This window comes from Neopsephotus bourkii, unplaced genomic scaffold (genome assembly GCF_033783945.1).
Source record: "Neopsephotus bourkii isolate Nb327-2 ecotype Australia unplaced genomic scaffold, CSIRO-AGI_Nbou_v1 NB_107, whole genome shotgun sequence".
Classification (NCBI taxonomy): Eukaryota; Metazoa; Chordata; class Aves; order Psittaciformes; family Psittacidae; genus Neopsephotus; species Neopsephotus bourkii.
The window spans coordinates 10083759-10106170 of NW_026900624.1; the positions used below are offsets into that span (position 1 = coordinate 10083759).

Genomic DNA, 22412 nt, shown 5'->3' on the forward strand with positions numbered 1-22412 from the left:
TAACCTTATTGCTTTGCAAAGCACACACTCCACCTTATTTTACAATACCTACTGAGACAAGTGAGTAGGCAGTAAATTTCTTCAAGTATAACCTATTGAAGAAAAGCACTTGCAAGCATTTGTCGGTTTTAATTCACCTCATGAAAATAAACTGTTAATAATCATTTTTTTCTGTTGCCTTTATATAATGTCATCTTCCATATGGCTTAGAAGTCACGTTATATCAGTGCTCTAAGTGTAAAGCAGATGGGTGGTGTGTCTCATGGTAGCTGGCTCTTGGTTTCCTTCACTTCATCAGTGTAAAAAATGGGTTAGAAAGTGTACTGCAATTGCAGCTGGATTGTTACCCCGGAATACCAGCAAGTTGCACCTGTTGTTTTAGTAGTGGAGGAGACTGGCAGAGCAGTAACTTCTCATGAAAACTTTCTGTTCACGCTGAAGCATGACTGTTGAAAGCAAGGCTGATGAACATTAAATGCCAGAGAAGAGTATCAAATGATTTCAATAGAGTATAAATTTATAAGTTCAAATATGGAATGACCAAGATTTTTTTTTTTTTATTCTGAAATTTCTAGATCAATATAATGTAGTGACACAGAAAATGAAGAGCAAGTGACATCAGAGTCGCGCCTTCATCTTTGACCAGTGTGCTGTGAGACTTGACATTACTGAGGATGATTGCTGGTGACTCAGTAGACTAAAGATGCAGGGATTCAGGGTGGTACATTGCTGTGAGCCAAATGCTGGAAAAATTAGTTATTTATCTCCCAGCTGTCTTCTGCTTGCTTCATACCTCCTGAGATTCACATCCATCTTTCCCAGTGGAGAGAAATGACAAGGGTGAAGGGGATCATTCCAGTTGCAGTCAACTCAGGTGAACTTGTGAGTTCTGTATGCTAATGGCTATTTTGCATTTGCACGGAGGTTCAAAGTTAAATCAGCTTCTGAAGGCATTCCCAGTTTGTTCAAGCCACATGGGACTGGTGGACAGCAGGGCCGTAAAGGAGCTGAGCTTTATAGGAAGCAAGACTGTGTGACTTAATTGTAACTTTACAAATTAGTCCATTCTTTCCTTACCGTGAGAACTATTTTCCCGTTGATGCGTTGCTTTGAAATTAATATCCATGACTTTTTTCCTAGCAAATAAATAAACTGAATAAAGTTATCCGGCTTATCAGCCTCAGCCCTGTCTTGAAACTCTTCTGAGCATGAGCACAAGTTTGTCTTCTTGCTTGCCTGGTAGCAGCCCAGGCCCCGGTTTGGATGTTCATTATTTTTGTGTGCATGTTTCTGTGCGCTCGTACTAAAGTCTGGAGTTTTGTTGTGGCCTCAAGAGCGTGGGTTAGCATAGATTTTTAAAGCAGTGGTGGGTTCCATTGCTTGATGAAGTCCTCTCTGTTGCATTAAAGGGATAACAGACTGTAAAATATAAATGCCACAGCTAGAAGAAAGGGACAGATTTTCAATAGCATTTATTAATGTGAGGCAGACTGTAGGTTCTGGCAGTCTAGAAGGGAGAACTGTAACATTTCTTCTGGTTTTTCTCATTCATTTTGACAGTTTTGAGGGCCTTTCATTTCTGCACAAACAGGTTTCAATTAACCCTTTAAACTTGCCTGTATCATAGGCTCATTTTGGTTCAAATACAATAGTCTGTGCAACACATGCAGAGAAAGTGCATTAACCTTCCTGGAGTCTCTCAGGATTTGTTTTGGGGGTAACTAAAACCAGAATGTGCATCCAGTCATCAATTAGCATTGCTACAAATATTTCTCCTTCATTTCTTTTTACTGTTATTATTTTAACCTGGTTACTGTAATCATAACCTGTAACTTTCTCCCTGAAGCATAGTGCAAACACTTACAGCATTTTGCACACCATTTCATGTTGGGGAATTGCCATGGCCTGTTGGAGAGCATTTGTGACTTACTGGTTTTCAAGAAGTAAGAAAGTTGTGTGGTGTTTGGTGATGCCTATGTAAGGAATATGCTTGAAAAAAATACAGAGGTAATAGCTATCAGGAAGATGTTTTGAAAATACCAGCAATCTATAGTTCATAATCTTAAGAAATCTTTCGAGAAAGAAATACATCAGCAGATAGCACACAGCAGGGTGTGTGTTATTGATTCATAAAGGAAAGGTAAAGGTGACTTTAAACAGGCATTTGCATACTGTATTGAAAACTTTGGGAATAAGCAGATAGAAACCACAAAGCCAAGGCAGTGTATCTAAAGTTATGAGAAATTTATATTACATTTGTAGGTCAGGATGCACTTTTCATGTTAAATGCACAGATAGTCAAAAGCAACCTCAAATATTTGTTTCTGTTTCAGATGAGAATTTTCTGGCTATTTTTAATTTCTGCATTCTTAAATCTCATTTTAATGAATTTCTGGTCATTTGTACAACTAATGCTAATGGTGAGTTGAGAGCGTTAATGATGAGGCTGAGAACCAGGCTATGCATTTACTGTATTTGTTCCCATTTCAAACTTCCCATTCCTTGCCTGTTTCATGATCAACTCACATTTATAGTTTGCTACCAAATGTAACAGATGAAAATATTTCTGCAGTACTGTAGAAAAATAAAAATGTTTAACTTCCTTATCTGTAGCTATCAAAGACTCCTGGGGAAAGCTATTTTAGATTAAGTTGACCTGAACGATGAAGACATGAAGAGTTACGAATATAATTGTAATTTAGGCTACAGTGTAGAGGAGGGACAGGTGTTTTTCAGCTTGTCAGGTGCTTAACTTTTGCCACATGATATTTGCAGAGGTTTTTACAATTTAGGACTTTCATTTTATCCATTATGTCCAATATAGGTCATATGGTCGTAAGTCACTGAATGCTGAATTCACATGGAATTTTCAAAAATGCTAATGATCTTCCCCACTTCTTTTTTGTTCCATTACACAGTAGTAACAGGTAGTGATAATGGTATCTATGTTTAATCATGGCTACAAAGCAGAAAGATTCAGATCCATTCAGATTCAGGCGGAGGTACGGGCTCAAGCTCTTGTGTGTTATTTGGTTTGTGACGATATCAGTTAAGATGCTGGATATTGCTTCAGGAAAGCAAAGTCAGTTTGCTAGTGGATTAACTGAGGCAGTTTTCAAAAGTTTTTGCTTTGGTTTATTTCTTCAAAGGGTGCTTGAAGAAAAAGAGCTGAGTAAATTGTGGAAAAACACTGCAAAACATTTAATGTATTCTGAATTTGTGTATGCCTGTATACACAGTTACTTAATAAATGGTGTAAAAGTGTAATAGGGTACACAAATTGGGATGTTCTATAAATAGAAAGGCTTGACAAACTTCTATCAGCTTGATTTTATGTATATTTGGGGATTGGGGGGAATTTTAGCTAGCTTTTTCAATGTTATGGTCACCACTGTAGCAATAGACAGTGAATAAACTTTGACCATGTGATAGTACCTTCTATGGTAGTTTTCCAAATCTGAAGTTACTGTATGATTGATTTCTCTTCTTTCTGCTGCTTGCAAAATGTGGATTTTCAAATTGTGATTGGTATATCATTTTTTAGATGATGTACCTCAGGATTTCAAAATGAGGAAATATTTTCAGTATTAATAGTAGATTCTGCTTCTCTGTCCTGTAGTTTGGTCACCGAAATAACCAAAGGAATAACTGCGTTATACATACACTTCTGGGGGCTCTCTAGGGGCTGAGATTAAGACAGAGATTTCTTGTGAGATGTTTCTTTCTGCCCTTCATCGTTAGTGTCCACACAGTTTTTGCATTATGTCACATTCTGACTGTGAAAATGAGGAATGGTGAGGGCTTAAGTCAGCAGCTGTATCTGCCATAAACTGCAGTATACCAGTCAAGTCACCTTATTTCTCTGTCCCTTAGTTTTTTCCCCAGAAGACAAATACAGTAATCATTTCACTACTACAGAGATGTCTTTAAATCATGTTTCAGAAGTCTGCTGGAAGTTTGTAGTAGGCAGCTATTGATAAATGAAGAATGAAACATTATTAACTCCTTACAAATACTAAAATAGTGCTTTTCAAACTCTATGTTTCAAGATAGGTATTTATGTTTTGAATTATACACTCTTCCTAAACAGAGCATCCACACCTCTGCTTCCTATGCAATTCCTTGTAGTAATAGTGTGCTGTAAAGTACACTATGATGTCTTTGAGGCATAAGGCTTTCCCAGTTTGCCATATCACCAACTGCTCATTATGAAATCACACTTCTAATTAAGTTAAAACGATGAGCTAGCAGAGCTGTTGGCATGGAAGGAACAAATGAGACTGAGATTTGGGTATTTTGTATGGTGGTTGGGGAAACAGTCCTAAAAAGGGGGGGACGGGGGGTGGGGGAGTGCAGATATGGATATGCATCATTACTTCCTAGACCTCTCCATGATGCCCAGGTTTGTTGCTGTGATTTTCTTACTATGAGTCAATTTATTGCTTTCTTTAGTTTAATATATTACTTTTTGCTTACCCTCTGTTACTATTTTCCTTCCCTTTAATATAATATAATTTCACTGTAAACCATTCCATTTTTGACCTCAAAAAAAATTTTTTTTCTTGATTGTTTGTAAAGCTATTTAAATGCTGCAATTGTCAACATACAATGAATGTTTATCCTCTAATCTGTTCCATATGGACAGTGGGCCAGTTTGTACATCCAGTACACAGAAATTCTTGATTCAGTTAAAAGCAGCAAGACTGATGCTGTTGCAGTTTAACCTACAAGAGCACTTAGAAAAAATATGCATTTTTAAAAAATCGTATGCCACAGCATAAACACCCTATTGAAGACATGATGTACATAATCACCTATGAGGAACAGAGAAAAAAACTAAGGATAAATGCAAAGAAATTGAGTTTAGGTTCAATCTTCCAAAGAAAGAATTATATTTTTTGTCATGTCTTTAATGGCACTTAACTGTGCAGAATTTCTGACTTATGGTTACATTTGAATTCTGACTTTTTTTTTCCCTACGCTCCTTAGAAGGAAACTAGTGATTCTCAGCACTACTAAAAATCTTCCCATACGTTTTTAAAAATCCAGAGGCTTGTAGTAACAACCAGTGGTGGTGAACTTTCAAAGGATCAAAGATTTGGCATGATCAGGATAAAAGCTGAAAAACCCATGTGCTATAATGCAAGGGAAAGCTGGGTCACTTTAGTCAGGACATCAGAGGCCACCTAAGCAAGAAAATTCTCTGGTTTCACTTGCGCTGGAAATACCATGAGAACTGTTCTTTTGTGGTGTTTCTGCTTCTTGCCACACTGAAATTAAGATATGCAGAAATGTCAGTGTATTTCTTTCTTCTTTTTTGTTTTCCTTGAAAGTTTACTGAGATTATAAAAACTCAGAGTTAGTTTTGACTTGATTGAAGGGAGGCTTTGGTTTGGTTGTCTTTTATCTGGAGTAGTCAAACTGGCCTTCCAAGCAGCTGTGTTTGGATTATAATTGTCAACTGCTGGTGATATTTCTGACTCAGTAATCAGTGCTTGCTTAGGACTACCTGCAATAAGACCACATTCTTCTGATGTTCTTTGGGAGCAGGTGGCTGTGAAGTGTCCCCAGGTCAGTCATGGGGTGTTCCATAGGAGGGCTGCAGGACAGCATGTACCCTCAGCCATTAACCTCTGTCCTCTCCTTCCAGACACCCTAGGAGTGTACTACACTAAAGCTAGAAAAAGAATAAAAGCATACCAGCCAATCATTTGAGGAAGGAATTAACCACAGAAACTGATATATAAATTCACTCTGCCCATGTGTTTATATATATATATTTATATATATATAAATAAAGGTCTACAGTCTCTCTTTGCTCTTCCGTTAAGATGTCGTCTTTGAACACGTTGAAGTCAATGAGAGATTGGCTGTGTTGCAAAGCCATTAGTACTGGTTGAGAGAGCTGTCATATAGCACTTGGATATTAATAGAGGATTTGGACTATTTTAAAGTTCCCATTATAGACTGTAGTGGCCAGAGAGTGTAACTTCATAAGTGGAGGTAGGTTCTACATATAAGAAAAGATGTAGCAGATCTTTAGGAACCAATAAAGGTTAAAACTCTGAATTTATAGTCAAATAAAACACTTCATACCCATTATTAAGGAAGATGACTGTAAGAATCCCACATAAGCACACTGAGCTATTCCAGTGATTTCTGTGAATACCTCTTGTCTTTTGCTTCATTTTTCTTCAGTGTACAAGGTCATATATATTTATAAAGTGATGAAACTTTAAGTTTGAAAGGTACCTTTTAATTAGTCTTTAATGCTTGATTTTCTAAATTTTCTATATGAAATACAAAGTCTCCAATGGCTTAGTAAGAAAAATCTAAAGAAAAGTGTGGGGAAAGCCTGTATGGTCAGCTGGGTCTGCTGAGTGCAGCCACAATGAGAAGGTCTGCCTGTGGCCACATGAAAAAGACTTTTTGGCCACGAGTGGCCCATGGCCACAGGGAGGGAAGCCAGCTGCAGGAACAGATGTGAAGCTGCTGCAGAAGAATAATATGCGGTCGTTTCCCTGAAATTCGTAGGAGGATGCAAAAACATTTGGAGTTTCAAGTCCTGCAGTTCCCTGGTAGCAGCCTCTAATGCTGGGGGGGAAAAGCTATTAGATATTTCTAGAAAATTGCAGTGTTCTAAGTGTGAAACTAGAAAGTAACTTTGGCCTCGTGATTTACTTGCTAAAATCGATTAGACTCATACAGGGTTTCTTCTCAGAAAGGTGTGCCACTATAAAGCCCTCATACCACTGCAAAACATCAGTTGATCTTCAGTCCTACATCTTTAATTCCCTTCCACTCACAGAAAAATCCCTATGGTTTCTGAAGGGACTATAGCAATGCTGCTTCTGCAGTGGCTGTGGGTAAGGAGCTTTTCTTCTGCTGTTTGGGCAGCCTTCAGTCAGGGGAACTGGATTTTTCCAATTGTCCTGATCATAGAATCATAAGCTATTTTGAGTTGGAAGGGTCCTTAAAGTTTATCTAGTTCAATTCCCCCTGCCATGGGCAGGGACACCTTCCACTAGACCGGGTTGCTCAAAGCCCCATCCAGCATGCTTTGAAACCAACCTTGAAGCTAGCTTTCCATACAACTGCCCATCAGACCCATACTATCCATGTTAGGATTGACTGTGTCTTAAATGTCACACCTGTAGGTTTAACTGATTTATTTATTTTGTATGCGTGACATTCCCATCCTCAAACTGCTAATGCTTACCTTTTATTTTTTTCTTCCTTTTTTTTTTTTTTTTGGTCTGGCATGAACAGGAATGTTCTTACCAATTCAATCCATTTCTTATTACATGGCAGTAGACCTCATTTAATTAAGTGCAAAGTTATAAACTAAATGGTTCCCAAATGTATAACATTTTTTAGTATTTGGAAAAAAAAAAAAAAAAGGAAGCCAAAAAAGAAAAACCTCATGAGCAAGTGTTTGCCAAGTGTTTATATTGGTTTAGCAGGTGTTTGGAATAGGTTTTGTAGCTAGAGGTACTGCTAGATACAGAAGAATTAATGTCTTTATGAGGAAATTACCCATTTTATCTGAGGAGGTGACACAGGACTGCATGTGTGCACATGGAGGGAATTCCTCACTATGAGGGTGGTGAGGCCCTGGCACAGGTTGCCCAGAGAAGCTGTGACTGCCCCATCCCTGGCAGTGTTCAAGGCCAGGCTGGACAGGGCTTGGAGGAACCTGGTCTAATAGGATGTATCCCTGCTTGTGGCAGGGGTTGGAACTGGACGAGCTTTAAAGTCCCTTCTAACCCAAGCCATTCCATGGTTCTATGTCCCAGCATCCATGTATAGGCAGGGAAAAGATGGCTGGAGGAGTTTTTCTGGTCCGTGCCAAGGCCAAGCAGTGTTGCTGACTCAGCACTTGAGGGACAGATGGATGGAGCTGTTCTGCAATCACTGCCCTCCTTGCCATGCATAGTGCCCTGACAGCAGCAGAGCATGAGGCTGTTGTACTTCTCATCTTCTGCTGCAGTAAACTGGTTGTGCTGGTACCCATAGTGGTTGTTTCTGTAAACTATGTGAATATTGGCTGAGCTATACATGTTAGTTGTTTACCAGTACTGGCAAACTCATGTGTATTTCATTATGGTTTTGGTGGTGCAGGAGAGAAAAAAAATCACTGCTTGTAGCATTTCTTATCATTTGCATTCCTTGTACCATTTTGATGTTTATATCTTATTTATTGTGAAGCTGTATTTCTTTGCATTTCCATGTGTATGCTTATGTGTTTTGATGTGTTTTAAAATCAGCGTGCTGTTGCTTTTTTAAATTAGCCAAGGTTTGAATAGTGCTTTCCTTAACCGAGTCTTAATTCCCTCTGTTACATGTGAGACCTTGCCTATCTTTAGAGAGCAGTAAATAATGTAACACTTAAACAATTACTTTAAAATATTGATTTCAGGAAGAGCAGGAATGGCAAAATGGCTTGCTTTGCCTTCAGAAAAACCTTTTTTTGTGTTTTGGGTTTTCAAACAACATAGTTGGCTCCCAAAGCCCCGCTCAGTTGTTATTGCACCCCATCTTCCGTGAACCAGTGCAGGCATTTGGAGACTGGGACAGAAGGTACCAATGTTCTGTCCTGACTTTGTGGCCTTCTGTTGTTTGGCAGATGTAGTTGGTTTTGCTGTAGGAATGCTGTTATCGTGGCTGCATGCACGTAACATGCCCAAGCAATAAATAATTGGTAATTGAAACAACCTGAATTGTTTGCTTTACTTGCATTTGAATATCTGACCCTTCATGCTGTGGGGTCCCTAACAGCACATCATAACGAAGTCTGGAGTGACCCAACATAGGGTATCTGAAAACGTGAATGGCTTGGTGAAGGCAGTCAGCCTGGAAAGCACAGAGAGCATCTTTGCTTCTGACTTGGGACCAGGGAGCCACTAAGCATCAGGGACAAGCGCCTGGCTCCAGTGCTTATTTTGTTAATGGCTGTGTCAGGTTACCACTTGTGTCCCCTTCTGTGATATATGGTATGCCTGAGAGGAGTGAGTGCTGCAAATAAGTTTCTGAAGTTAATTTCTCTATGCTGCTCTGGTATTTATTCATCTGTTTCTGTGAGCATGCAGAGGCACACAATTTGTCAGCCACACGTGTCTACTGACAGGCTAATAATGCTGTTTCCCACTTTGCTGGGTTTTAATAAATATTCTGCCCAGGTACTGAGGGACCCCTAGCACAAATGGATAAATCATACTGCATGTCTACTAAAAGCAGTACTTGCAGCTCTCTCACTAGAGCAAGCCATTTCTTTTCAGTGGCAGTATCATCTGGACTTTCCTGAGAAGTTAGATGTAACCACAGTAGGTACTGTGTTTCCAGACAATGCCTTATTGTCTGCACAGGCTGGATGTAGAGACCTTGCTTACCTACTTGGAATCAAGATTAAATTACCAACCTTTTTGGCATTTTTATGTAAAACATTCTTTATTATGGTCTTCTCATAGCTAAAGCATGAGTCATTTGCAAGCCATAATAGATTTTGGCTATGCTGCATGATGAAGTGTTCTGGATGCAGTGAAACATTTAATCAAGACTCCAGGCAGTGCAACTCCCAATGGTCACCTTTAAAATAAAAAAGGGGAGTGGGCAAGGGCAGGAGGGAGAGAAAAAAGAAGTAAATTATGGCACCTTTTCTTTGCAGCACTAAGATGAATATTTGTTTGAGACAACACAAGAAAGTGACATCTTTTAAAATAATTATAAGAGCAGATTATGCTTGATTTAATTTAGATATAAGGAAGAAGTTCTTCACTGTGAGGGTGAGGCCCTGGCATGTGTTGCCCAGAGAAGCTGTGACTGCCCCATCCTTGGCAGTGTTCAAGGCGAGGCTGGAAGGGACTTGAGGCAACCTGGTCCAGTGGAAGGTGTTCCTGCCCATGGATTTTAACTCCAGGAAAGTTACTTTGGGTTAAAATACTGGAATTAAAGCCCACAGATTATAATTACTGGGAAATTCCAGAATTACATATAAATCTTATTAATCATATTTCCATGCGTATGGAGACTTAACAGAGAAAATGAAATACATTGACAAAATGCATTGATCCCTAAGTTTCCAACCAGTTTCAAGGTTGGCTATCAGTAGTAATTCCTGATTTTGTGAGGGGCAAAAAGAAATATCACTATAATCCTTCTTCTAAATGGGCTCAAACTGTTGTCTTTTGCTGGGTCAATGTTTGGTCTGCATTGGGGGGTTTGGAGTGGGCAGTTGTGTAGCACAGCACAGCTTTTACATCCTCTTTTTCCTTAAATTACTTTTGAGCTCAGGTATCAAAATTAAGTCTTGTGACCTGATCTCCTTCTGTGGAGAGATCCTAAATGTCTAAGGGTATGAGTGACACATCTGTTTACTGCCTGTGTGCTTGTCCCTGTCACCTAAAATTAGGGACTTTGACTGTAATGTACTAGAAGGAGTTTGGATTATATTCTCTACACTGATTTTTGTTCAAAGGTCAAAGATCAAGTGACTGCTGCTGCTTCTGGACATTCAAAGTGGGATTCTTAACAACTTTGTATTTCTATTTAACAGGTTTGCTGGCCTGCAGCATGATAGACTAATGTGATTTTTATTGTACTAGCATGCACTGGGATTGTTTACCTCCTGGAAAATGGGATATTCAGATGCCTCATTCAACTTCTCTAAGCAAAAAGTGAGCAAAAGCTATTGCCTTGTCCCATGGCATTTCTTTGTAAATGGGGTTTCCATCTTGTTGTTGAAATTGTAAATATGCATGTTCTGTAGTTCAGGTTTTCCACTTTCCTGAGCTCTTGGTTATTCAACTAATTCTAAAATGTGTTTATTTTTCACCCCCCATGCTTACTGTTTCCCAGTATTTTATTAGAACAAGGTGGGAAACTGGTTCAGGATAGCCTGTAGTTTTTTAGCATTGTTAGAAACTATTTTAGAGATATTCTAGGAATATCAAGCTATATATATCTATATATAAAGTATTTTTCTTCTTTTCTCTCTGGAAATGCACTTTTTGCTTGCTTGCACTCTTGATACTGAATCTTTCTGTTCCCTTGCCTTCACAGTTTGCAGGACCAGTGCATGTGTGATTATTCGAAGCGCTTAGTATAACCATAACTTCACTGGTGCAAGTAGCCAATATGATTGCTAACATTAATAAAGAAGGAATCTACCCATACATGTGTGTTTACTAACATTAGCAAAGCATTGTTTGCTGGATGAACAAAAAGGCCAAAGTGGTAGAGACAGGAGAAAAATTACAAGTGTTGGCCAGGTTCTTCAGTTAGCTACACGGATGTGATAAATTAATAGTTGAATTTTTCTCTTTTATCAGCATGACTGATATTATTTAGAATGTTTATCAAGGGATGGGGAATAGAATCCTTTCGCTTTGATTCTGTTAAAATTGGTAACACCCTATTGCAGTCTCCAGCAAAAAAATATAAGCTCCTTAAATTTGGGTTTTTTTTAATTTTAATATGAAGAATCATATGATGACCTAAGCATAAACAGAAGTCTTCAGGGCAGCATGTGCCAATGCTGCCTGTAGACTATTAGATGGTATCTAGAGAGAGGCAGTGAATGTCACGGCAGTCAGCAAAGGGAAGAATGACTCAACAACGTAGAAATTAAAAGTTGTCGCCTTTCCACTCTGTTTGATCTTTTAATCAAAAGCTGTAGCATTTGAAGAAGTATTGAACACATGAGACATCTGGGAGTTCCTTTCTTAGGTCGTGTTCTATCTGTAGATCTGTGATCGAGCATGTAATGCAGATAGGGTGGCTGCAAGCAAGAATTTCTGCGTGCATTCTGGGGCTCCCGGTGAAACTTGCTGCTGCCACGTGAGCTCATTCAGTTTTTCTGTGGCATCTTTTTTTCCCTCTTATTTTCATTTTGTAGGTGTAAGAATCTGAGAAAAGTATTCTGTCTATAAACCCTCCTCACCTTGAAAACAAAGAAAAATAAATGTTAATAGGTGTAAAAAGCCTGAGGCATAGGTTCTGGCCAAATGAGCGCATTGGTTTATAGGAGGCACTATGATTGGGCAGACTTTGGCATGTTGCCTTCCAGTGCAATGTTTTGTTTCGCATACCTTTGTAGCTCATAAACCTCTTATGATTGGTCACTAAAATAATTCCTTGCTCCAGAATAAAACTCTCATATTAAGCTTTTTATGTTTATGAAATTTGTTTAGTCTGTTCAGTAATAATTGTCTGGGGTACTAGTATTTTTGAAGAGGATTGGTTCTTTTCTAAGAAATAAAACTTTTTTAGCAATTCAATATAGACAATAATTTTTTTTTGGCTAAGAGTTGATTACTCAAACGCAAACTAATTTTAGCTGAACAGAAAAAAAAAAAAATATCTTTTTTTCTTGATTTCCATCAGAATTGAGTTTCTCCTCCTCCCTAACCCCTTCCCTGAATAAATGTTTTCAGAACCGTGTGCCAAGTATGAAGCTATTGAAGACTTTACACTGCAGCATCACTCTTTGTAAAGAGTCTCTTTCACATACAGTCTTCATAAATGCCATCATTTACTTCAAAGAGGGCATTTTCTACTTTCTTCAAAGTAAAGACAGCATTTTTAAACAACAGCAAGTTGCCCAGTGACTTCTTGTGTTCAGTTTCATACTTAAATAGATTCTGTATGCTTTATGATGTGAGGTCCTGGTATGGTTCCCGAAATTTGTTAAGACCTGAGATTTGTCTGAATGGAGAAAAGAACTTGTATTTTTCTTACATCTACATTTAAAGTAAATTAAGTCAAAACTGTTTGATGTGTGTGCTGCCCTGCCTCAATCTGTTCCGAATTTGTTTATGAAGAAGAAAACACAAGAGGCTAATTTGTGCAGCAAATAAGAATCCTAACAAGATCGAGGTAATTAATAAATCCTCTGCTTTACAAATCTCCATGACAGCAGGCTGAGCAATCAAATTCTCGCAAATGAAGGTAGGTTGACCATCTGTAACACTGGCAGGGGCATGATGGTTTTGTGAGAACAAGAAATTGGATTCAGACATGAGGAAATCTGTAGTATTGTTTGACTTGCTACTTTTGCTAATCTCTGTGGTTTGTTGTTTGTCTGTATTTTTGCATCTTAGTTTAATATAGGTTGAAACAAACATAAACACACAAAAAAAACCCTCATGTAACAATAGTTTGCATAGAAGTTGGTCTGGAAAATGATTGTGTTTACTTTACAAGGCATAGTAAATAAGCAACATGTATTTTTCTGCAGAACTTTAATTTCCAATCTTTTTTTTCTTTTTTAGATGCATTAAATGAGAGGGGAAAGCATTATATTAGAAATGTACAAAAGTCAAGTGATTTTGTGGAAGTTTACACATGCATGCACACGGATAGACCAAAGCTTTCTGTTTTTTGGTTTGTTGTTTCTTTAGTTCCCCTTGAACAAATAAAGCAGGGCAATATTTTGAATCTATTCATCAGTTTTCCATCAGTCTTTACAGATTTAGAAGTGTCTTTGGCTATTTATATTTCCATGGCTTCTGCAGAAATTCAAGGCCCTTTAAGGGCGCAAAGCCCTCATCAGTGCCTGGACCAGCAGAGAGTCACACTACCTGATGGTTTTGAGGTCAGGCAAAAATACTGCCTGTGCTGGATGGGTTTGTTACCACTTTCCATGGTAGTGGAAGTTATCACTTTCCATGTAGTGGCAGTTATCATGTAGTCAGGCAAAAATACTGCCTGTGCTGGATGGGTTTGTTATCACTTTCCATGGTAGTGGTAGTTATCACTTTCCATGTAGTCTGGGCATGTTGCTTCGTAGAGTTGTACAGATGTTGTCACCTAATGGTTCCTTTGTGTTCTAGGGATCAAAGTTTGGACAAATCCCTTAAGGACACTGTTTTTCTTTCTGTGGCATATTTCAGGTTTACAGGTCTTTGGTTTCCTAGATATTTATTTTTGTATCGATTTTTCTGAAGCCCTTCTCAGAGTTGTATCACTCAAGTGAAATTTCTGCAAATGGGCAGGTCTCAGGATCTTATTTCTTAGGTTTGCAACAGTCTATAAGCTGAAGCAATAACAGAAGTAAAAAGATAACGTTACACAGGGAAGCCAGTTAGACTTAGTGAGCAATGAATTATGAAGGAATATGCATTATCTAAGCCCGGTGGACAAATAGTAAATCATAGTGTGAAGGCTTGCTAAAAATATTGTGGTCTCTTTCTAAAAAATTCTCTCCTTTATTTGAGAATTTCTTATTTTTCCACCATCTAAAGCAAGTCTTCAGTATAAAATACAGTGGCTTTTTACACTTGTGAGCTGATTTTTCAGGATAAAGTTACTTCTTCTATGATTCCTTATTGCCCCCCCCCCCATTCTCTGGAATCTGACTTTAGAATTAATTTATTTCCATTAGCCAGCTGTATTCTTGGATTCTGGCTACTTTACCTTGTGTAAGCTGTAGGCAATGCACAGCTCCTAACCTGAACCCCCCAAAAGTTGTCATATATTTTTCATATTATTTTTACAAAGGGTAATCTCTTATCCTGCCAATGGGTTCTGGTGGTGAAACTCACCTGCATCTGAAACACTAGCTCTGTGTGACACATATGGTATGAATAAATAAATTGCAGAGCTGCGCAGCTGCTTTACCTTGACACCGTATCTGGGGAAATGCTACACTTAGAGCAGAAAAGCACACATAATTTGCTGTGCTAGCTCATGGGGCAGGACCCACTTGCAAAATCCTTCCTCTGTCATTTCTACTGTGTGTCTTCCATTTCTGTGGTTAATTGTCACCCAGATGCATCAGTCACCATGAAAACTTTTTTTCCTTCGAGAGTTTGTGTCTGGTTGGTTAGCTGTCAAATTGTTGCTTGTGATGCTCTGGTCAGCACTTCTTTGGCTTCTGTTGTCAGGGATTTGAATTTAACAATAAAACCTTCTGGGTTAATCTGTCTCAAGCTATGAAGTGGTTTTGTGTGTCATTTGTGAACAATCAAAGGAATTAGAGATGGTATAAATGCATAATGGTCTTCTATAAAAGACCATGTAAGGCTGATAGGACCAGCATTTTGTCTGCACTTCCAGCAGATATATCTGTAATGTTAATGTAATATTTCCTCTGTTTTTAAAGACACTTCAGTTCTGTTTAGTGTTGTGGGAAAGTTCTGGCAGGCTGACTGTAACAGTAACCTACTGTGGGCATAAATACTGAACACAAACCGAAAAAAATTGAAAATAAACATTGTAACTTACTTGAGGTGACTGAGGATGGCTTAGATCCCTGGGTGGAAGGTGTCTCCCTGTGTGGTGTACACACTGACCGGTGTGGTGTACACACATGAACATAAAGCGTTCATGACAGTCCACATCTCTCCACCCTCTGAAGAGCTCCTGTTGGAGGAAAAGTGTTTATCAGGGAAGCAACGAAGCTCCTTGCAGCTTTCTCTGCATTAGAAACATACTCTGAGGCAGAAGAAATGGGTGTGCCATGGTCAAATCTACTCTCAGAGTGTTTATGGATCTACAGCAATTTATATTTTCAGGGTGCTTAATGAAGGAGAATAGCATGCATACCAAATCTGTTCCATCACGAAGTCTAGCACTGGTGGAAATGTTAGGCTTTCCAAACCAGTTGGCTCTGGGAGGAGGACAAAAAGATGGAGCACCCACCCCTCAGGATGTGGTCTCAGGAAGCCCAAGGAGGTACAGCCAGTAAGAGCTCGGGAAAAGATACTCCAAATGAGCCTGGGTGACTCAGTTGCTCTGTAGGGACAGCCAAGCTTTCATCACCAAACTGCTTATCTTAGGGATCGTTCTGTTGATCAAGTCAGAATGGCTTGCCGATTGGTGGTCTGTATGAAAACAGCATGAAAAAAGAAAATATAATGGCAGGTGACTGGAAAGAATAGAAATTATAGATTTCAGATCACCAGAAATATCTGTGTTGATTATATCCAGAGCAGTCTAACCCACATATTTTCAGCTAAGTGCAGGGAGATCCATTGTGGGTAATGGCATGGTAGGTACTGTAGTATACATAACATTTCGCCTGTCAATCTAGGTATCTTTGTTAAGTCAGCCATACCTTTCCCTACCTTCCTGTGCCACAGCTTTAATTACCTTTCTGTCTTCCTTGAAGAGCAATAAAGAGAGACTTCCTTCAGCTCCTCAGTTTTCTCATTAGGTCTTCAGATTTTGGTGGCCATTTAATACTTTAGGTGCAAAACAAGCCTTCTTTTTGCATAATGAATGTAGGCCAGATGTGTCCTCTCTTTCTTTCTTTCTTTCTTGCAATGTTACGTGCCATACCCAATAACAAAGCAAAACAGAACTTTTTGAATTAGCATCAGCAGGGCAGCAATCTTGCTTGTGAAAAACTAGGAATAAAGAACACAAAACAACTTTTCAGGAACTATCACTACTATAAAGCATACAGATATTGTGCGTGAAAAGAACTTCAGTTGAAGTGTTCATGCGTAAGGAGGTGCTAGTGGGTGCTTCTAAAGTAACATTTATGTTTGCATTTAGAGCAAGAAAAAAAAAGTGATTATTTTTTTTTTAAGCCTAAAGAGCAAGGGTGTTTTTTGCTCCCTCAGAACGGAGGGTTGCCAACATATAAACATTTCAGGGAGAATTTTACACCACCTCATCTTTATGTCAGGCAGCATTTTATGGTTGAATGATCTCCTGTCCTGGGACTTGGCAGCTATACTCCAGGGGCCGACTTTGAGGATTAGAGTGACAGTCTATCAGTGGATCTTTTCCAATATAAACTAGACTAGGACAATTTAAAATCAGTTGCTATCATCAAGTCAAATTAACTTTATTTATGTTAGAGGCTTTCCTATGAGTATTTTACAAGAATGTGGAATTTTAATATCCAGAGGGACTTTTCCTATTGTTGGTGTGATTTGGGAATGTTCTAATTTATGTGATTAGGAACAATTTTCCTGATTTCTTTCAAAATTATGTGATTTGTAACATTCAGGTCCAATCAGTGTCTAATTCACAGTGTTCACACAACTTTTTCCTATTCCTGCTTTTTACAGGTGGAAATAACACTTCAGGATATCAATGACAACCCACCAGTATTCCCCACAGATATGCTTGATCTCACTGTAGAAGAGAATATAGGAGATGGATCGAAAATATTGCAGCTGACAGCCATGGATGCTGATGAGGTGGGAGTGTGGCTTTATATTTGAGTATCTGTACTAAATGCTATTCTGAAAATACGTGGTTTTACCTGTTCCCTTGTTGCCTTTGTGAGACCTTGGCCCTGGGAGTCATTGTGGTCATGCTTTGAACTGCAGTTGGCCTATTCACAAAACTGTGTTCAGTATCATGGAGTCACACACAGGCAAACACACACGAGCAAGTGAGATAAATACTCTGTTACTTGAAGGCTACTCACTGGTTTGCATATCATGAGTTAATGTTTTCCTAACATCCCATAATGAGCGGTTCCACTAATGTCAAAAAATCATAGAGTCATAGAATGGTTTAGGTTGGAAGGGACTTTAAAGCTCATCCAGTTCCAACCGCTTGCCACAGGCAGGGACACTCTCCACTAGACCAGGTTGCTCCAAGCCCTGTCCAGCCTGGCCTGGAACACAGCCAGGGATGGGGCAGCCACAGCTTCTCTGGGCAACCTCATAGTAAAGAATTTCTTCCTGACGTCTAATCTGAATCTACCCTTTGTCAGTCTAAAGCCATTCCCCCTCATTCTATCACTACATGCCCTTTTAAAAATACCCCACATTTTCTTTTAAGATGATTTTCTTGTTTTCAGTCTTGTCATACACCATACTTGATGACTTGGCGAAGGTGCTGGGATTCCCAGCTTGTGATAAAGATATACTGACATTCAGTTTAAGGCCACAGCTTGAGATCTAAAGTAGGTTTGAAGCAGAGCTGTTGTATTTGAGCCAAATTTCAAGGTGTGTAATAAAAGCAATATCAGAGGAGCCTTGGAGAACAGGAAAGCTTTTGATAATGCTTGCTCATCATTGGATTAGAACTATTTAATATCAATATTATCCTTTCCTAAAGAAGGGTTTATTTCACTAAAAAGGAGAAATAAATAATGGTAAAATATGTGCTCTGTACATTAACCTATTTGCAAAATAGTTTTGCCTCCTTAGATTCATTACTGTGAGGACACTGCAACCAAAGAGCTGTTAAGAAACTCACAAAAAACTTTGAGCAGCTGATATTAAACAGTTGGCCAGTCGGCTTAGTGGGGGGATATTGCAGTCTTGCATGCATCAGGCAAATATATACACATATAATTTGGTGTATTCATTTCTTCTAGAAAGTAAGTTATAAGAATGTTAATCATATTGTTTCATTCACTTTAACTGATCATTTCCACTGGGGAAAGGCCTAAAAAATCAATATGAGCATGCAAAGAAGTTTGTGTTTTCATTAAAATATAGGGTTACACTTGACAACAACAAGCAATTCTTCCATTCAAATAATAAGGTAATTCAACCTCCTCAAGAGAATTTTATTTCTGACCTATTTTGTGTTAGCTTGGTTAGTTGTCCTGTGATTGTTAATTGATGTACTTATTGCTACAGAGGGAACCACTGGAACACCCCCAGGAATGGTACCAATGTAATCATGAGCTTTTTGTTCTTCCCTTTATTTTCTGGTAGCAGCCTGACAGATAGAAAAGAGAGAGGATTTTGGAAAGGTGCATATCTGTAACAAAAATTCAAGCTGCTTGTATTCAGATTTGGAAGTAAATATTGAGCTACCACTCTCTGCTGTGATATGGCAAACAGATATCTAAGATTTTAGCAATATTATTCTCCAACCTCTTCTTAACCATTACTAAAATGCACCTGATATTTTGTTCATTCTGAAGCACTCCACACAGTGGGAATTGATTTGTTACCTTAGAAATCAGTTGAGCTTTTTATAAAAAAAATTATTTCAGTTTCCCTACCAGAACATTTGTAACTCAAAGCCTTTACAAAGAGTTTTTTAGTAGTGTGCAGTTTATGGTTGAGATCCTCACTTTTTCTTTCATACAATATTCCTGTGATATTATGTTTTTCTGGCTTCCTTCTTTGCACATGCAACCCATATATGCCCCTCAGTAAATCAGCAAGCAGCCTTTGCTACATGCACAGGTGCTTTCAGAATCCAAGTTTTAGCTTCAAAAGGGTAAATGAGCCATTAAAACTCGTGGCTGAGGGGTGTACAAGAACCCTCTTACAAATATTTTAAAATAGTAGTATGAAGGCAGAAAATGTCAAACCCTTGTCTGTTGTAACAGGGACATTGTGCAGAGCTGAGGAAACATGTAAAGACATTCTCTAAATGCTAAATGGTACTAAAAGCTTTAGCAATTACAACAGCTTCTAGCACTTTGCAGCTTTTTTAAAGTCAGTTGTCAACGGGAAGTTTTTATATAGCTTTTATACAGGTTTTGCATGCCTGTATTTTGTTTTGAATCTCACCAAATTCATGTAAAATTACTAATTTGATAAAACAATATCACACATGGCTGCATTTTTAGCTGCACTCTCTTAGGGGGATACTGGTTAGTCAAACAAGAGATGAAGAACGTGGTCACCTCTGACATCTGAAATTCTCATCACATTTTTTTTGCTAAGCTGCACAATTGGAGGAAGGCATGTGCCGTCGCCAGGTACACCTGAGCACACAGAGGCTGTGTACGCTGGAGCCCTGTGAGCAGTACATCAGGGCTGGGCACTTGCAGAAGCTTGTTTTCTTTCTAAATTTCATTTTATCAGTTAGCTCAGGCCACCTCTTTGAAACAACACCCCAGAGAAATGGTTTGGCACCAGGCAGTCCCAAGAGGTCGGGTATCTAACACATGTCTCCCATCTCACAAATACAAGTGGGTGTTTATCTCTGTTAATTTGCTTTTTTAGGCAAGAGTGTTTGAAACAGCTGCAGAATTTCTTTCTCTCTGGTCTCTTTGATCTGTTGCTTACCTCAGAAGTGCCACTGGTGTGCAGGTTTTAGCTGTGAAATCCGAGGGGAGCCACAGTAAATATCTCCTGTCCCACCAAAACGCATAGTTAGCACATGGGGTATAGGTACATGTATCCGATGCTGGAGATTGCCAAAACTTCAGTTCCCTTAAGCCTATCTTGGACAGGATCATAGGTCGCTGTTTTCCCTTAAAGCTGGTGCTGTGTGTTCTAGCAAGCCCCTTGTATCCCCTGGACCACCCGCTGACTGCCAGAGCCAGCTTTAACCATGTCCCCAGGCCCAGGTGAGTGGAAACAGATCTCAGGTAGCATTGCTTTTCCCAGGAAACCTCAGTACTCCTCAGGACTAAGACCTGTAAGATGGGTCGATTTTGTTGTTAATGATCAATGACACAGACTAGCTGCAGGTGACTTTTCTCAGTGTTTGGAACAGAATAGGGCTGAGGCAAAATGCAGTGTGTCAGTGTGTTTTCAATTGAAGTTTCCATTTTTTTTTTCCTAAGTTTTAATTTCAACCTGTAAGGGGAATAAACAAAAAAAACACACCACAACACAAAACCACAAACAAAACAAGTATTGATCATTTTTTAATGTAACATTACTTTTCCTTAATTTTCCTTTTAACCAAAATGGTCAAATGAATCCTTTTTTTCCACAAATGAATAGGATGCTTTCTTTGGTGCAAAAGCTGATGCTTTTGACTTCCAGCATAACCCAGAACTATGATTTTAAATGACAGATGATTTGTCATTCTGAGGCTGATTATTTTCAGGGATAAATGTATTTCCATGCAGAAATTGGCCTTTGAGAGGCTGCTGCAAGCATGGCTCCCTTGAGTTTCTGCTGACTGGGGGCTGCAGCTCTGGTCATGCTGTGGTGGAGCTGCTCTGCAGCCATCCTTGGCCCTTCCTCCTTGCATCCCTTCTCCCTCTGCTCCGTCTTCCATCCCACCTTCAGAGTGAGAGAAAAGCAGAGCTGATCTCACTGACAGGAGCAAAATGTATCTGGGTAACCTTGTCATATGTCTCATAAGTAAAAACTGTGTGCGCATGTATCTTTACTGGGGATCTGATGTAGGGACTGGGCAGGAAAGCTGTTTATTAAAGAAAACTGTTCTGACAAATATTGCCAAGTACAGTTACTGGAATGTGTCTTCTCTTACAGAACATTATGATGTGGTTTTCCTGGCAAATATCTTGATTTGACCACTTCTGTTTTTACTTAGGGAGCCAATGCCCTGGTCACATACACTATTATCAGTGGTGCGGATGATAGCTTCCACATCGACCCTGAGTCAGGAGACCTGATAGCCACCAAGCGCCTGGACCGGGAGCGCCGCTCCAAGTACTCCTTGCTGGTTCGTGCTGATGATGGCCTGCAGTCCTCAGATATGAGAATAAACATCACTGTTAGCGATGTTAATGACCATATCCCCAAATTCTCCAAGCCAGTGTATTCCTTCGACATCCCAGAAGATGCCACTCCAGGTAAATAGGAAATTATTCTAAAGCAGACTTGAAATTTTTTTTTCATCAGTCCACAGGGATTTGAATGGGAAGGGGTAGCCAACCTGTCTGACTTGGCCAGGAGGCAGAAGATGCTGAAGGCTTTAGATGGGACAGAGAAACAGAGGGAATCACATCATACTGTTTGATAGGAAATCTGTATCACTAGTGGGTTCAAATTTCTTTTTTATGGGAAATGGGGAAATGATTGCCACTCAAATAAATCCCAGGTGCAGAATAGCAATTATGACTGTATCCCAATGGAAGTCTCTGAGTGAAATTATTTTAGAAAACAGCAAAAAGAAAAGTAAGAGGAGGAACAACTTATAGGATACAAACAGTATAACCTGTCATGAAGAGGTAATGGTGATGCTAATACTGATTTAGGGAGCCATCTTCAGTGAAGGTGACTTACAGTACTTAATTCATCAAGTGTAGGATCACATAATGGGTGACCACTCAGCAGCCAGTAACGTACTGATTCCTTAAGAATAATCCCTACATGACCTTATTTACTAACCCTAGCATCATATTTCCTTGATCTTAGCTCTGACTCCTGTTTTTGACATGTTTTATTTTTTTGTAGAAAATCTAACCCTTACGTAATTAATTGTGGTTCCTAAATCTGATCACCAGTCTCTTAGGTTGTTGTTTTCGCCTTGTAAATCTTGTTTTGTGTCCAAGAATGCTTTGATATTTAAAAGTTAGCTCATAAGCTAGAAAATACTTAGACCACAAACAATTTTTGAAAGCTCTGCTGTATGATATGTCTCCAGAAATTAATATTACTGGCAATAGAAATTTTCCAGTATTTTACACAGACTGCTCATATAAAAGCAGTGCCTGCCAGTATTAGTAACTGAAGCGTCTTAGAAGCTTGTTCTAAAATGTGAATAAACAAAGGGGATACAAATGGCATGGTGATGGCTTTCAACCTTTTAATTTAGGACTTTGACTTATAAGCATG

At 39.0% G+C, this 22412-nt stretch overlaps 1 protein-coding gene across 1 annotated transcript in view; it reads left to right on the forward strand.

Moving 5' to 3' along the window:
- Positions 1 to 22412, forward strand: part of FAT4 (FAT atypical cadherin 4) — a 134830-nt gene that overhangs the window by 52963 nt on the left and 59455 nt on the right. Inside the window, exons 2-3 of the mRNA XM_061360248.1 lie at positions 17019 to 17150; positions 21166 to 21427. Of these exons, the coding sequence (XP_061216232.1) occupies positions 17019 to 17150; positions 21166 to 21427 (394 nt within the window). The remainder of the gene's footprint in view (positions 1 to 17018; positions 17151 to 21165; positions 21428 to 22412) is intronic.